The sequence below is a fragment of the Andrena cerasifolii genome, chromosome 6 (genome assembly GCF_050908995.1).
Source record: "Andrena cerasifolii isolate SP2316 chromosome 6, iyAndCera1_principal, whole genome shotgun sequence".
Lineage (NCBI taxonomy): Eukaryota > Metazoa > Arthropoda > Insecta > Hymenoptera > Andrenidae > Andrena > Andrena cerasifolii.
In genome coordinates, this window is record NC_135123.1 from 12,631,406 (window position 1) to 12,646,511 (window position 15,106).

The following is a 15,106-nucleotide window of genomic DNA, read 5'->3' on the forward strand; positions in this document are numbered from 1 at the left end:
AAAAAATCAATTCCCTCGAGAAATTTAACTATCCAATTTCCCCGAGAATCACATCTAAGACCGTATACGGAGTATCACCCTGCATCCACCTAATTTCTATCGTTTCCCGCTATGCAGCCAGCTGACGCATCACGAAACTGACCACGCGTAACAGAGCCAAATGAATTTGCCCGACGGGCGTCCAAGAAGCAAAAGGCTTACGTACAAACCGTGGAGGATAGCAGGACGCGTCTTGACGCGACGCCGATCATTCGAGCGAATCCCGCCCGTGGCGTACGGCATGAGCGGCGAATCGCGGCCATCGGTATCGAACAGCGCATGTCTCCTAGAGAGCGGTGGACGAGAGGCGCCACGACGCCGGCGTCGCACGGCGTCGAGGGCAGCGCCGACGTCGACGTACGACGGGCTGGATAGTCGCAATCATGCCACCACCCTGACGCACGTCCCCGTATCCACGGTGCGTATACGTCGACGACGCAACGGGAAAGCGACGCGAACCTCCGCGAGGAAAACGAACAACAAAGCCGAGAAACGTCGCGGCAGGTGCGAGCCTGGAGGGATCGTACGTGCCCGAGGGAACGAGTGGAGGAGGAGCGCGGAACGAGCGACGACCAGAGGACGAGGGCACCGCGAACGATCGGGAAGCGTTGGAACCGGGGTGACACCGGTGAAACGCTCGTCCGAGGAGCAGGAGTAAGAGACCGACGCGTCGTCCACGGTGGCCCCCCTCGATGCCTAGGCGTCGGGACGCTGCATCGCGGCCACGGTACACCGTCGTCCTCGGCGCTCAGCTAGAGCGACATAGAGCGACATAGAGCGATATAGTATCGATGAATGTGCGTCTGGCTGCTGTGAGTGCGTGTGCCTGGTGCAGGGGGTTGCATGCGTGAATGCGGTGTGGCGCAGCTGCGTGGTGCATCGACAAGTGTCGCGCGCGGCCCAGATGCACGTGTGCGGAAAAACGCGTGCCCCTGTCTCTCTGAGCGGAGGCAGCAGTGCGGTAACGTGCAACGACACAGAGTGTTGTCTCGAGTCGCACGTGTCACGAGCCGCGCGGATCGATCGGCCGGAAGTGTCAACCGTGCGAGCTCTGGAGCGGTGCTCTAGGTGGAGCGTTAGCAAGGTGTGCTCCTCCTCGACTCACGGGAGGAGGCATCATCGTCAGTACGTCAGTGCAAGGATCCCGCGAGCCTGGATCCTTCTTCTCCGGTGACAGGAGCGCTTCGATCGCTCTCACGCCAACCTCCCTAGCGATGTTTGCCTCTATTTCTGTGCGTTTGCTTTGCTCGTGCTTGCAGCTTCGCTGGGTATACCGTACCGCGATTTTTACGGAGTATTTTTGGGACCGGCCAGTAGGTATATCGGCTCGCTGCTCAATGAATGGGAAGCGGGTTGCCACGCTCGACGTGATATCTTGTTGGCGGCACGATAACTCGAGTGGTTCCCGAATGTCTGTGAACAGCCTTCTCGATACGATTTTTCGCCTCGGCAGTTCCGAAAGCTTTCGAATTGCCTGGAGTTACGCATTCTCGGCGTTAACGCATCGAATACCCGGTTGCATCTGTTTTCCCGCGTCACGGCCGCGTGATCACGCGCCACAGGCAGCTACGGCCAGCCATCGACACGAACGGCCCCACGATGACACAACTTATTACCTACGTGCACGCCGCGATTCGCGGCCACGATGCAGCCGGGCGCGTATGCAGGTGCAAGAGGCATGCGTGGAACGAGGGCGTCGGACGTTCGCTCCTCGGGCTTTAATATCTTGGTCGGTCAGCCAAGCGGGGAATTGTTGACGAATCGAAGGGAAACTGGGTCCTCGGATTCTTTCAGCGAGCGGAGAGCGCAGAAACGCGCGCTTCGGACGCTGGCACTCGAGACCGCGTTTCAAGACCGAACATCCACACGGGAGTTATTTTAATAATGAGGGTGTACCGGCGCTTTGTAGCCTCCTTTCTTTTCCTCCTCGCCGCCTCGGAGAGCGTGTGAGCATCGGGGAACGCGTGATCGTTTCTCGTTCTTGCGTGTAACAATAAAACGGGGATCGATTAATTGATTTTTCTTGTATAAAATAGAGGTGGACGCGCGCAGACCGGGCGAGAACGGTACGTTCCAATAAAACGCGATTCCTCGAGCATCAAGGTATTGTCTGCGGTTAGGATCGTTGACACTAAGCGCTCCCATTGGTCGGATAGTAACTGTAATAGATTCAAGGAAGCCTACTTCTCGCCGGGAGAGAAAAGTAACTGACCGACATCGCTGCGCCGCATGTGCAGCATCAAAAATGCAGCCCCATGCACCGTCTATAGACGCGCCGCGCCGTTTCGCGAGCGGTTTCCCTTCGTCGATCGAACTCTTATCTAGCGCGTAGAACCGCGCTTCGAATCGGATTCAACGTAGCAGTGAAAAGTGGAGCCTCGATTTCCTCTTTTACGAATCCTTTAAACTGCGATTTGGCTCTAAGAGAGATGTTGGAACAGGGAGAAGGAATAGGTGTACAGGGTACCCTGAAAGGGGGTCGATCATACAATTCTCATTCTGCCTCTAAACCCTAGAAATCCTCATCAACGTCCAATTCGTGCTCCCTCGTTTATAAACGAATTGAATCGAATCATTCGAACATCGGGAATCACAGAAATTTCACTAAACAACCACTTTAGCCTCGCTGATAAATCCCACCACGAGGTCCCACCAGTCTCTATCAGCGTCCAGCCTCTGCAGGTGCGTCCCTCGAGGTGTTCGAGCCGTGTTCGAAGTCAGGTGACATCCTCAGCCCGCTGGCGAAGGAAGTGTCGCGGTTGACTCCGTATTCCGGCAAATCGCCGCCGACTTTCCGCGACGCGAGAACTCCTACTATTTATAAATGATTTGAACCCGGTCGCATTGGCGAACCTCGGGTCCGCTCGAGCTGCCGCCTCGTGGGCCGACGGCGTGGGGAACAATTCGCTACCCCATGGTAAAAATAGATGCTCCTAGCCAGCTAGCCGAAGCTCGAGGCTAGAGCTCGCCCGCTCGCCCGCTTGCTCGCTCGCTCGCTTGCTCGCTTGCGTTCGAGCGCTCTAGCACCGCTAGAACGTACGGACGGACGTACGCGCACCGTCTAACGGAGTCACCAACGCCGCGACGCGCTCCTACGACGATCATGACGACGACGACCCCGACGACCCCGACGACAACCACGAAAACGACGAAGACGGCCACGACGGTGATGCTGGTGCCCCTCGTCGCCTCGACACCTCGAGGCACGTCTCCGTCGCCGTGAGAGGAGAAGCGAGTGCGCGCGCGCGCGCGTGTGTGTGTGTGTGTTGCTCCGTACGGCTGTCCGCTTCATCATCTTCTTCTTCCTCTCTTCTTCTACTTGTGCCATCGCTACGCGAACCGTGTACAGTTCCGACCAACGAGTACCCCGATAGTCGGACAGAGGATCGGTCTCCAACTCTCTCCCTGTCTTTCTCACTCTGGGGGTCGGTGGAATCGCTCTACATTCCCGGCCGAACATCACCCAAGCTCTTTCGGTGAAGTCTAGTGAATATTTTAAGCCCGACAAGAGCACGCATGTAGGAAGAGGCGGCGCGAGGCTGATTCACTGGGTGCCCGTTCGCACGTAGGAGTATCAGAGAAACGGCTCCGCGAGGACGCTGCTCATCTCCGTTACGCCGTGAACACTGACCGATGACGGGATAGGGGGGCTGACGTGACGGTGGCTGGTGCCCCCGGCGGAGCAGATTTCGCGCCTTCGTTCAACGCTAAACCGACCACGAAGAAGAAGAAGAAGCAGAAGAAGAAGAAGAGGAAGAAGTGGCGAGGGACCGAGACAGCGAAGCGAAGGGGAGAAAGAGAGAGAGAGTCTCTATATCTCAGACGAGATATAAAGGTAGAGAGAGAGAGAGGGCCACATTCCGAGCGGATCACGGATGCTTATAGAAGCGTTGCGTAACGGCGTCAGACGGGCGGCGAAACCGCGGCTGCTGGGCCGTCGAGTTTCGACAAGTTCGACGAAAAATCTGCCGCATCCTCTTCTGGTATCGAGACGGATATCGAACGCCTGGAGACGGATACTGCGCCGACCACGGGAACGCTGCTGAGTGCTCCACTGTGCGGTTCTGACCCCTCTGTGCTCACACGGCTGCTCGATCCGGATCGAATCGCTCGGTCTCCGACGTGCTGGGCAACCCGCGGACGGCGCGGACCCAGCCCTCGCCTCGATCGGTGGTAATCGAATCGGTGTACACGTGCGAGTTGGTGCGAGTGTGCTAGGATCCCGGGTGGGAGGGTTTGTTTCGGCTTGGTTTGTCGCGAGAAGATCCACGGCGAGGGATGAGGAGGAGGAGGAAGTGAACGATAGGAGGCTAGCGCGGAAAAGACAAAGTGTTTCCAGGGAAAATCCTACTGGCCGTATCGATTCCGCGTGTCCCGAGCGTTTCAAGGCCAGCCCCCGCGCGCCCGGTGGCTCGCAGGGGTGTCGCGATCGTCGAGCCTGTGATCGTTCGAAAAGAGACTCGGGACTTGCCGCGATCCGTTTCTCTCTGGTCTGCTCCTCTCCGGCCAACGGGACTAAAATTAACCTGTGTCGAATCCTAGAAAATTTCGCCTAGCTTCGCTGTTCGGGCTGATTTTCGTATTTTTAGATCGTACACAAAGAAGAGAAAAACCGCGTCCTTGACACCCGCGACCATTCTGATCTATCGGGTAACGATTACGTGGCCGATATATACCGTACGATCCACGGAACAGATCGGCAACGGCAACGCTCGAGTCTCCGCGATTCCCCCTCGGATGATCGAGCGCTACGCTCCTCCCCTCAGCCCGTTCCGTTAGTGAACAAGAGTACGCGAATCTCGAGTGACGTGTGAGAGGGGGTGAAACGATAGCCTCGGCTTTGCGGCTGGATAGATCAACAGAAGGGTTGTTCGGTGATATTGCAGAGACCGGTTGGAACGCGTTAGACGAGAAACGTGGAGGCGGACAGGAAGGATGGAGCAACGTCCAGGGGGACGCGTGTGCGATTTTTGCTAACGGGCCAGCACGACGACAATAACGACGACGAAGACGACGAAGACGACCACGACGACGAAGAGGAGAAAGAAAAAGACAAGGATTACGAGGTGGCTGGTGGGGAAGCCAGGGGAAGGTGGAGGAAGAGGAGGAGGAGGCGGTGGTGGAGGTGGACGAGAGGTGAAAAGAGATGCAGCAACAGCCACAGTCTGGCCAACAGTCCGGGGCACCGAACGGGGTGGCAGGTGGTGCCCAATTGCCTCAAACAGGTGGCATAAGCTCCGTCCAACCTGGAGCGACAGGTACCGCCACGGCGGCGTCTAATCGTGCCCAGGTTAACGGCGGCAGATTCGATTTCGACGATGGCGGCACCTACTGCGGCGGTTGGGAGGATGGAAAGGCTCATGGACACGGCGTCTGCACCGGGCCCAAGGGCCAAGGTGCCTACTCCGGTAGCTGGCACTATGGGTTCGAGGTCTCCGGTGTCTACACCTGGCCTAGGTGAGATCACAAGTTCCGTTTCTTATTCATTTCCTGGCATGCTTTCAACTATACTTGATGCTCCATCTTTCGAAAGCGATGGTTCTTGCTCCGCCCTCCGGGCTTTCTTCTACTTTCGCATTCTCTTTCGAGCCCGTGGCGGTGCTTTAAAGCACCCTCAGCACGCTTCTGCAAAATAATGGAGGGAAAGAAAGCGTCGCTAATTCCTCGTGTCTCGTCAGACTTCTGCGATTTACGCGGCACCACTGTGCTCCCTCTGTTCGTTAAGGATTAACGCTGATCTCTCGGCTGAGCCAGCTTCTGTATACATTGTTAATTCCGAGATTGGAGAAGCCATCTTTCATTAGCGGCACGGTTGCACGTCCCGTATCGACGTACATCTGAAATTCAATTAAGGAAAGTTTCAGCCAACTTCGGCCAGTCCCCGATTCACCGGGACATCTTTCATAAATCTCTGTCCGCGACTCGCTCCAGCGAATGAAATTCTTATTCCATCGTGTCTCCCCGAGACTTTCGAGTTTCACTGCTCACTAGTTCGCGTCATTAATACCGGTCACGTCATTCTGCTTGAAAGATTCATGCTACAGCAAAATTGCAAATGAAGATCGACGTTAATGAAACTGGTTCAGCCTCGTTAGCTCTCAATCGAACGTACACGCGTCACGAGTATCTTAGGAACACGTCAACTCCATCGCTGTATCAATCGCACTCGAAAGCTTTCGAACGACTACTTAAACAGCTACGTCCCCTCTGGAGGTGGTCGCATGAGAATTAACACAATACCTCGGGGGAAAGAGAGAAAATTAGAACAATTCCGCTCAACCCTAAGCCATCTAAAACAGTCGGGTCAGCACTAATGCGCCTCAAACAGTCATCCAAATATTCCCCAAGGAAGAAGACCGTGCTTCCCAAAGCGCATAGTTCCATCTTCTGAACTCGAGCGTGGTGCAAGCCAATGACTCAACGAAACCGAATTACCTCCCATATTGTACACGCTACTTTTAGAACTAATTTGCCCAAATGGGGCAAAATTCACTTACACCGTCCCTGTTCCACGGAGCTCGAAGGAGCGTGGATGGAAGGTTTCCTCGGAAGGATCGTCGATGTCCTGGAATAGTGGTTGATTTTATTCTATCGCCAGCATCTGCCTCTAACGGCGTCGATTCCAGATGAACGGGGGGACCTTGACACGTATCTCGGTATATACCTGGGGCCGGCCGGGAATCTCCCGATCCTGAAACTGGGTCACCGAGTGCAAGGACAACGAGTCCGGGTCACTGGGATTCGAGTAGCTAGGACATAGTTCATGGACGCGGCAGACAATCGTTTCCACCGAGTTTCGCAGGATCCCTGCGCTCTCAGACAGCCACTCCAACGGAGGAAAAAATAATTCTCTGTCTGGCATGCAACGTTGTACTTCCACTTTGTCAGCTTACCCACCGCTGGTTTAGAGATTCATGAAACGCTTTACTGTTTCAGCCAAATCCACGCGCGGGAGATAGCCTTAGGTCAGTGAGGGAAAACCCACTTTTGTTTCGTGAATCTTTTTCATAGCTTAGTAGGATTGTTTACTCGTCCTTCTCGATTAGTTGGATGACTCAAGAGACAAGTGGAAGGAGAATTTATATTTTCTTTTCATGCCTGGTTGATAAAGGTAGTGCAGCACGGTTGTCGTATGTCCATTCTGTACTTTTGAATACCTCCGCTCTTGAATGGAACTGGGATTGTTGGAAGATTCTCGTGATTGCTTTCTACGAAAGTGGGCAACGTGGCGCGACTATATTTGAGCCCCCGATCGTTCCGGAAGAAATTTTGTCACGCGGCTTTAAATAGTCCAGTGCAACGAGGCAGCCCGTAAATATAATTGTTATTAACTTCGGGTGACACACGTTTCAGCGCATAGGGGAATCGACCTACATATTTTATGTATTCTTAGTCGCGGATGTTTATCGATGGGAGAGGAGGACTGGGTCTAACCTGAAAAATGTACCGACGCTACTGTATTTAGAATATTCGCACGTTCCGTGATTCTCGACGTAACTTCACATCCGCAGCCTCCCAATAATCTTAAAGGACCTTCGAAATTCGAATACTCGATGAATAGGTCGCTGGGATATATCGACGCTTGGAATTGTTCAAGAATATCTGCACATTATCGAATGTCAATTATTGGAACGCCCAAACTATCGCTAGTATCCAAGCATCTCGACCTCTGATAATCCGATTGGACCTCGGTATTACAGGTTATTAGCACAAATAGGAGAAGCAAGGATTGCTTTGACGAACAAGAGGCTTGCATCTGAAAAGCTCTGTAACCATTATCCATCGGTGCCCCTTGTATTCGATTTTAGGTGGGGTTCTATTAAATCATAAAAACTTTGAAGTAGGTCAATTTTATCTAACCACATTCTGCTTTCTCGAGCGGCCATTAAAGTATAAAACTGGCTCCAGCAACTTTACGATTGCCAAGTTCCCCTTTGCAATTTTATTTTCCAAAGTAAATTCATACGTAGAAAACGCAGAACTCCTACATCTATTCAAACGATTATTATTAAAATTGTCGAAAAGTTCGTGACTCCTTTGAAAATTCAATTTCAGAATTAAGCCACGGGGCTCTCGTGCGTGCTGTACGTATCGATTAACCAACGACATTAAACAGTCGTGTAACAATTACGGGAACACATCGCGGATTCCGTGGCGACACGTGACAGAAGAACGTCGCTGTAAGGATCGAGCTTCGATCGTATCACGAGCGAAAGTCACGCACACGCCAAACGGGCTTCTAATTGAGAAGTAATAATACGTTTTCGCCGGCCAGTCGATTCATCGCTAACTCCTTTGCCCCTTTTCCCAGACTCGGAATGAAATCTGCGTTCAATCGAATGTGAAAATGGCTGGGAAATTTGCTTGAAAAGTTGTGCTTTCAAATGTATAGTCGTAAGTAGAATCGGACTGCTGCCCGTCAACTTTTTCCAGTGCAATCGTAAAAGATCTCGGGGAAATTAGAATGAAACATCGCCAGCCACCTTCGCACTGGTAATGTAAATTATTCCACCGTCCTTATCAACGTAATTGCTCGTGCCTTTAAGAATTCAGTGGCCCCGTGTGCCCATTTGATAGTCAGAAAAAAAGCAATTACGGCGTATTAAAGATCCCCAAGCGCGAGTGGCCGTTTCTTTTAATATTCCCGCGTCGTTTCGGCGGATCTTCGCGATCGGAGCCCGTGGCCCGCACGGCTTCGAGGGTGGAAATACCGTGGAAAGAAAATAGAAAGGGGAAAGAAGGGAGGGACGAGGATGGGGAACTCGTGTTCCCGGCGACCACGTATCTGGGCCGAGAGATTCCGTCGTTTCGTTTCCGTCTAAACTGGAGCAAGGTCTTCGTCAACTCACGTTTTCATAGGGATGCCCGATAAATCGCGGTCCTGACTGTCGTTGACGAAACCAGACGACTCCGTGATCACGGGGATTATCTGATTACTGGTTTGCTTTTTTAGAAAAGACAGTCTCCCTCGTTCGCCTTTCACCTCTGAAAACAGATCCCCGGGAGCAAGATTCTTGGACCTGGCTCTCGTCATATTTGCGATTAATAAAGTTTCAAAGCCTCGAAGTTAGTGCTATCTATCTCAGAGAAATTTTTCCACAGACTGCGGTCGGGAATCCTCGGGGGGTCGCGCTATATTCTCCCCGTTGTGCTTCTTTGTGAAAACTGTCGATACGAGGGCGGGAAAAATTTCGAAACTTTCTTCATTAAATGGCATCCGCGTGGCGGGCTGCTGGTCTGCGTGCTCCAATATTCGTTGATTTCCCACGTTTTCCCCCTAACGAATCCAGGCGGAGCTTTCCTCCGGCGATATCGACGCAATTTTCAATTACGAATCGTTGTTAATTAAAACGAGCTCCGGAGCTGTTTACAAGGCCGCATTGGCGCGTGAATATCGTCGCGATTGTCGAAGCGTAATTCCCGTGGAAACGGTCTCCGGCAGACTGCGAACGATGCCTGCGAATATATTGAAAAAAGGCCGAGGAAAGACGGGGATGGAGGAAAAATGGTAACGCTAGATCGCAGAGAAGATATCTCTCGGTGCGCTGAGAGGCTTTCGCAGTTCCATAAGGGCGGTCAAGAGTTTTATGTATTCCGCTCTCTTGCTCGGTAAATATGCTAATGGTTACTAGGATCGCGATGATGCTAGCGATGATTCGTTGTCGATTAGAAAGGCAGTTAAATGAAACGCTGAAAGTGAGGGCCTCTTCGTTAATACTCATGTGCACGCGTTACAATGTTGAGCGTTGTTAACGTTTCACTCCATTTAACACTCGGCAAAGAGAAACTGGTTCGGCTGATTATTCAGGCAGATGATTAGAGGTTCGTGTAGTTGCAGGCTGAACGAAATATTTAAAATAACAGGAAAATTGTGCACTTGATCGAGGAGAAATTTTTCCGACGATTTTCATTTCGCGAAACTGCATTGAATTTGAAGTATTGAACGCGAGGACATCGAGCAGGCGATTAGAATTTCATAGCTGCAAAACACATGCTTTCCCTCTTTGGAATATAAAAGTGAAGAAATTTTTTCATCGCTTCTCGTTTATACCTACGTCCTTTTAAATAAAGCTATCAAAGTATTTGCCAGTATATTCTGCGTACTATGCAACGCTGGTGGAAACGTCATTGCTGTCGTCGCTTGAAGGCAGAAAGGAAAATTGCTTCTTCAGATTCAAGGATTCTCCAGCCCAGAAGTCGACGAAAAGTCGGCCTCGCGAAACGGATTCGTCTCGAATCCCCAACTGCACAGTAGAAAAGCGCATGAATATTCGAACCGGAGAGAAGCATCGAGAAGACAGAAGGATATCGATAATGTATTCCTTTCGTGTTGGCCGTGTGTTAGAAACAGAGAAGGCAAGGCATTCTAATTACTTGCATTCGGATCAGGATCGTGGAACAAACGAGGGACGAGCGATTCGATAATGGAGTCGTAAAAATTTCATTCATCTAATGTCGACTGCTCTCATTCTTACAGCGAATAGTGACAAAGCATATGAAATTCTTCATGAAAGTATAAATTTAAGGAATGGAAGTTGATTTCACTTAATGTTTCAATCAGTCAAGTGAAAATTACTCTTGACAGCACTCCGAACCCTCCTCAGATTTCCTCGTAAGCCTGGATCCGTTATCAACGGATCTAGACTACCCTACGCTCCTCACACTTCAATCCCACCTACTTTCCGAAAGGAGAGAAATCGCCCCTGGGCAAGAACCATCAGCTAGGGAATTATCGTTGAAAAATAAAAAAAAAATTGAATCCACTGAAGCAACAAGTGTTCGAAACGGGGACAATCCTTTAATTACCCTGGCCTGCGGGGGTAAAAAGCGGGTGATTCATTTCCTGAGATCTCTGGATCGTATTGTCACCGACGATATCCGATTTCAGTGTCGGCTTACGAGGGCCAGTGGCAGAACGGGAAGCGGCATGGTCTGGGCATGGAAACCCGTGGACGGTGGATTTATCGTGGGGAGTGGACACAGGGATTCAAGGGTCGCTACGGTGTTCGACAATCGACCACGTCCACGGCGAGGTACGAGGGCACGTGGACAAACGGTCTCCAGGACGGCTACGGCTCGGAGACCTACGCTGACAGCGGTGAGTCTTACTTTTATTTTATAATTCATAGAACAAGAAGCCAGACATCATTAGACCCTATCATTTTATGTGGAAAAAATAGGTGAAAAGCCTGTATCAGTAGCGTACCGAATCATATTTCTGCTCTAACAATGGTGAATGAAGAAATCAACGCGTAGTTAGGGGTAATATTCATTGTCTGAGTAGATACAGACTCAATCTCCTTTTGATTGAACGGAGCCTCGGAACACGGCAATAAAATGCAAAATAAAACAAACTGTTCGTTCGAGGATGTAATGGAGGGTCGACGCGTAATTCTAGAGTGCAAGGGAAACAAAGCTGTCAGGAGCAGATCAAAGGATACGCCGTATCCTGATGGCCTGCGCGATTCGCAGAAATCTGTGTCAGCTCCAAACGACAGGACACGTGTCCCTGACGCTTCTGAATAGATTTCATCTCAATACGAATTAATCGACTCGACCTGTCGATGCCTCGACGATCTTTCATCCCACTCCGATTCGACACCGCGCGGTTTCGCTCCTCTTTTTTGCGTTTAATTTGCGGTTATTAATAAGCGTTTTAATTATCGGCGGGTCTGCGGCGCACCGTCCCTTTTTCGCGTGAAATTGGGAACACTGCCAATTTGGCGGCTGATCCAACGGGACTGTCGCCTATTCTGACGCTCTGTTTCGTTGGATTAATAATTAATAAACACAGTAATTCGATTTCGTTCGACCTTGCATTAAGACACTTCTTAATTCTTCGCTTTATTCCCATGGAAGAGTTTGACGCGTCGATTTTCAAGAAATTGTCACGGAAATCGTGCAACACAGGACATATTTAAACCACAAGACGAGGTCGACGTTGGCAAAGCTTTCAATTTCATAGGGATCCAATTTCGTGGAGGGGGATTTAATAAATGAACGGTCAGATTAAAAACCGCGCGACAGAGGCTCGCGTGCGGTACAATTGTGCGTGTCACGTGGCGAGCCGCGCCGAATTTCCATAATTTTAACCCTGCGAAGCATCCCCCTTCGTGGACGACAGAGGTCGCACGGGTCGATGTTTTAAGGTCACGTGCTATCGCAATCGGTCCGTCCTAAATGACCTGCGATTAATCACGCGGAAAGGAAACTATTGCGTCACGAGAGGGTCCTAAAACATTAGAGCCAAGCGATCTCGCCGGTCGCGGACACGTCTTTTAATCTTACTCGCCCCGATTACTATCGCAATCCCAAACTCTTCCGTGACAAGCGAGTAAATTTAAGCTCGACCCGCGCCCCGCGGGGCAGAAACAACTTTCATTTGCCCGTTTACGCGGCGCAATCGAAATTTCCCCCGCATCTCGAGAGTGCTGTTTAACCCCGTTTCCCGTTCGAGGGTGGGTAAACACGCGTTTCGACGCACGGAATAAGGAAAAGAACGGCGAGGCGCGAGGGTTGGTATAAATCCTCGCGTCCTCATTCTCGTCCGGCCAGCTTCATTTAATATTCATCATTCTCTCGCGACGGTGGCCGTAGCCAAGCACATTTCTCCGGCCCATGAAAATGCAAAGGAACGTTGTTCCTCTGCCCCTGCGACTCCTCGGGCAACTTTTAGATCGTCCACGATAAAATCGTCTGACTCACCCTCCAACTATTTTCCTGGCCCGTTGTAACGTTTCGAAAGTCCACGGACGACCTCGATTCGCGCGTGAGCACGCGCGCGCCCGCGGTCGTGAGCGTGGCCCGACGGCTCTAGAAAAAATAAATCGACGATCTGTCGCTGTGAGGCACCGAGCAACGGCCCCACGGCCTGGGACGGACGAACTTGAATGCCCCGGAAGACGCGACAAAACGGTGGTGTTCAATGTCCATCGATTCTCCCTACATCATTGCGAGATTACGCACGCTGAATATTGGACTCTGCAGCGGACAAACCATGAATACTGTTTTCTTTGCATTTTGTATTCGTTTCCGGAGTGATGTGCGCAGAGATGCATCGGGCTGTTTAATTTAGGGAAGCACGGAGGGAATTTCATGATATTCTACTGGCCGCGCAATGGGGAAATAATGCTACTCGCTTGGTACTGAAAATTGATGTAGGATATTGCGGCGGTCGTCGCAGAACTCATTAAAATTCAGATTAATTCAAATTACATGCGAAAATGAGAGCCACCGTCGCCGATAATGCTGGGAATAATTACGACAAGATATTACTATGGAATACGTCCATCTGCCAGGATAAAACTCGATTCTTCAGAGGTATCGAATTATAGTCTGAGTTACGCTTTACCTGTACCACTGGAAGTAGCTGCGCTCCGAATTGCACGCGAAAAACGCCAGAGAATACGGCAGCATTACATCTGCAAGTGGGACTACGTTCAGATTCGATTTCAGTCAATCTCGCGGCCCCAGACGAATAGAAGCTCGAACCGATCACGACGCTAGAGCGATCGATACCTTCAATCTTCCCCGTGTCGATGATTCCGACGCTCTGGGAATCCTCCAACGCAAAAGCAAACGAAAACGACTTCTCCTTCGAATGGTCATTCGCTTTTCTTTTTCCTCCCACGGGGGAGGGACGTTCTTGCTTTTCTCCGATCGTTTGTGCCACGATTCACCCTGCTATCCTTCTCTCCCATGGCTCGGCCTTCACCCCTCGCCGCGAGGAGGACCACCAGCGCCAAATGAACGAGCAAATCGGGATCGATCGAATTTTCTGTCCGGCCACACGCGGTATTCTATTTTCCTTCGTCGTTCTGGAATGTCCTTCGACTCATCTGCCTCTGACGGACCGGGCGTTCAACCCGTGGTTAAAAAACGAAGAAAATCTCGGCGTTAGTAAACCGACTGGACATACTGGATATCGCCGGGATGAACGAGTGAGCGTTGGAATTAAATTATTATGGTAAATACGCCGTTGGCCTGATGCTCTCGGATCGATCGATAGTGACAGAATGTACGGAGGCGTAGCATCAAGGTACTGTTCATAGATGAAATTATATTGGAAGGATCTTTAGAGGCAGGGAGATTCAGACAGTGAATCTTGACGGATTATCCTCTGTTCGAATACGAGTATAGTCAGTGAACGATTACAGTGTTAAGGGGATGATAGTCTACAAGAAGTTCTCAGACAGCTTCATTTGACGGAGATGAGAACTCTCGTAAATAATAGTCCCGTGCGAACTACCAAACATATTTTGCTGCTTCGATTTTCTCGAAAGAAGTGGAAAGAATAACGAAAGAGACAGAGACAAATTGAACCTATCGATTCATCGATCCCCTGACCTGACAGTGGAACAGACGTTTCTGCTCCCCTCAAAAAGCACGCAACTTTTTGTTTCCGACGCGATGAACGGTGTAGTCGATTTGTAACGGCAAGCTTCCTTTGTCAGGCCTGTTTCCTATCTGACGAGGAAATGGCGTGAGCTTTTTCGGTAATCTGGTCGTCAGTGCGAAATAATGAAAACCCACGCCTCGAAAGCTGTGTGGATTCTGCATCCTCAGTTAACGCAAATAGACAAACAGAATCCTGTGCTCTGTGCACCCCTACGCAGTAGAAAACCAGATGAATTCCTCGTAATTCTACGTCCACCCTACATTCTTCGACATTAATTTACCAGGAATGGCGTAATAGCTGTTCTCAGGAGTGTGAGTTACACGAGCGCGTTATTGCACCTTCGCACGCAATGCGTTCCAACCGGGAACGCACAGAAGAGCGACTGATTGAAACGAGAAGCAAGAAACTAAGTAGGAAATAAAGAACAAGCATTGGGGAGAAAAATAAAAAAAAAACACGAAGCAACCGGACTATCCTGGGAAAGAAAACGTTGATTCGAGGAATGGGAAGAGAAGCAATACAACGCGAGATTGGGAAGGAAACGTAACAATGGGGGCGAGGAAGAGAAACTGGGTGGCAGAAAACGGAGGAAAATAGAGGGAAAAAGGGGATGTAACGAGTTAGCGAAGGGAGAGACAAAGGGGGGGCAAGGGAGTGGCGCAGATAAGT

The 15,106-nt window shown here is 50.7% G+C and overlaps 3 protein-coding genes across 11 annotated transcripts in view; 2 read left to right on the forward strand and 1 right to left on the reverse strand.

Moving 5' to 3' along the window:
• LOC143370371 (cytochrome b5) overlaps positions 1 to 15,106 on the reverse strand; it is a 58,709-nt gene that overhangs the window by 4,984 nt on the left and 38,619 nt on the right. The window lies entirely within an intron of this gene.
• Positions 64 to 5,525, forward strand: LOC143370374 (junctophilin-1-like). 9 transcript variants are annotated; one of them, XR_013085605.1, is made up of 2 exons: positions 64 to 457; positions 4,926 to 5,172. XR_013085605.1 is itself a non-coding variant. In XM_076815407.1 (2 exons), the coding sequence occupies exon 2, from the start codon at positions 5,186 to 5,188 to the stop codon at positions 5,498 to 5,500; it is 315 nt and encodes a 104-aa protein (XP_076671522.1). In that variant the 5' UTR covers positions 467 to 766; positions 4,926 to 5,185; the 3' UTR covers positions 5,501 to 5,525. The 9 variants fall into 9 exon arrangements, 2 of the variants coding, with proteins under 2 accessions (XP_076671522.1, XP_076671523.1); XM_076815407.1 differs by lacking the exon at positions 64 to 457 and adding an exon at positions 467 to 766 and having other exon boundaries at positions 4,926 to 5,525; XM_076815408.1 differs by lacking the exon at positions 64 to 457 and adding an exon at positions 820 to 836 and having other exon boundaries at positions 4,926 to 5,525.
• The window catches only part of LOC143370357 (uncharacterized), a 29,030-nt gene continuing 24,834 nt past the window's right edge, over positions 10,911 to 15,106 (forward strand). Inside the window, exon 1 of the mRNA XM_076815374.1 lies at positions 10,911 to 11,137. Coding sequence (XP_076671489.1) covers positions 10,978 to 11,137 — 160 coding nt within the window. The 5' untranslated portion in view covers positions 10,911 to 10,977. The remainder of the gene's footprint in view (positions 11,138 to 15,106) is intronic.

What these genes read in the sequence shown, in the direction of transcription:
- LOC143370374 (XM_076815407.1), top strand. Translation starts at nt 5,186, where the DNA reads ATGCAGCAACAGCCACAGTCTGGCCAACAGTCCGGGGCACCGAACGGG.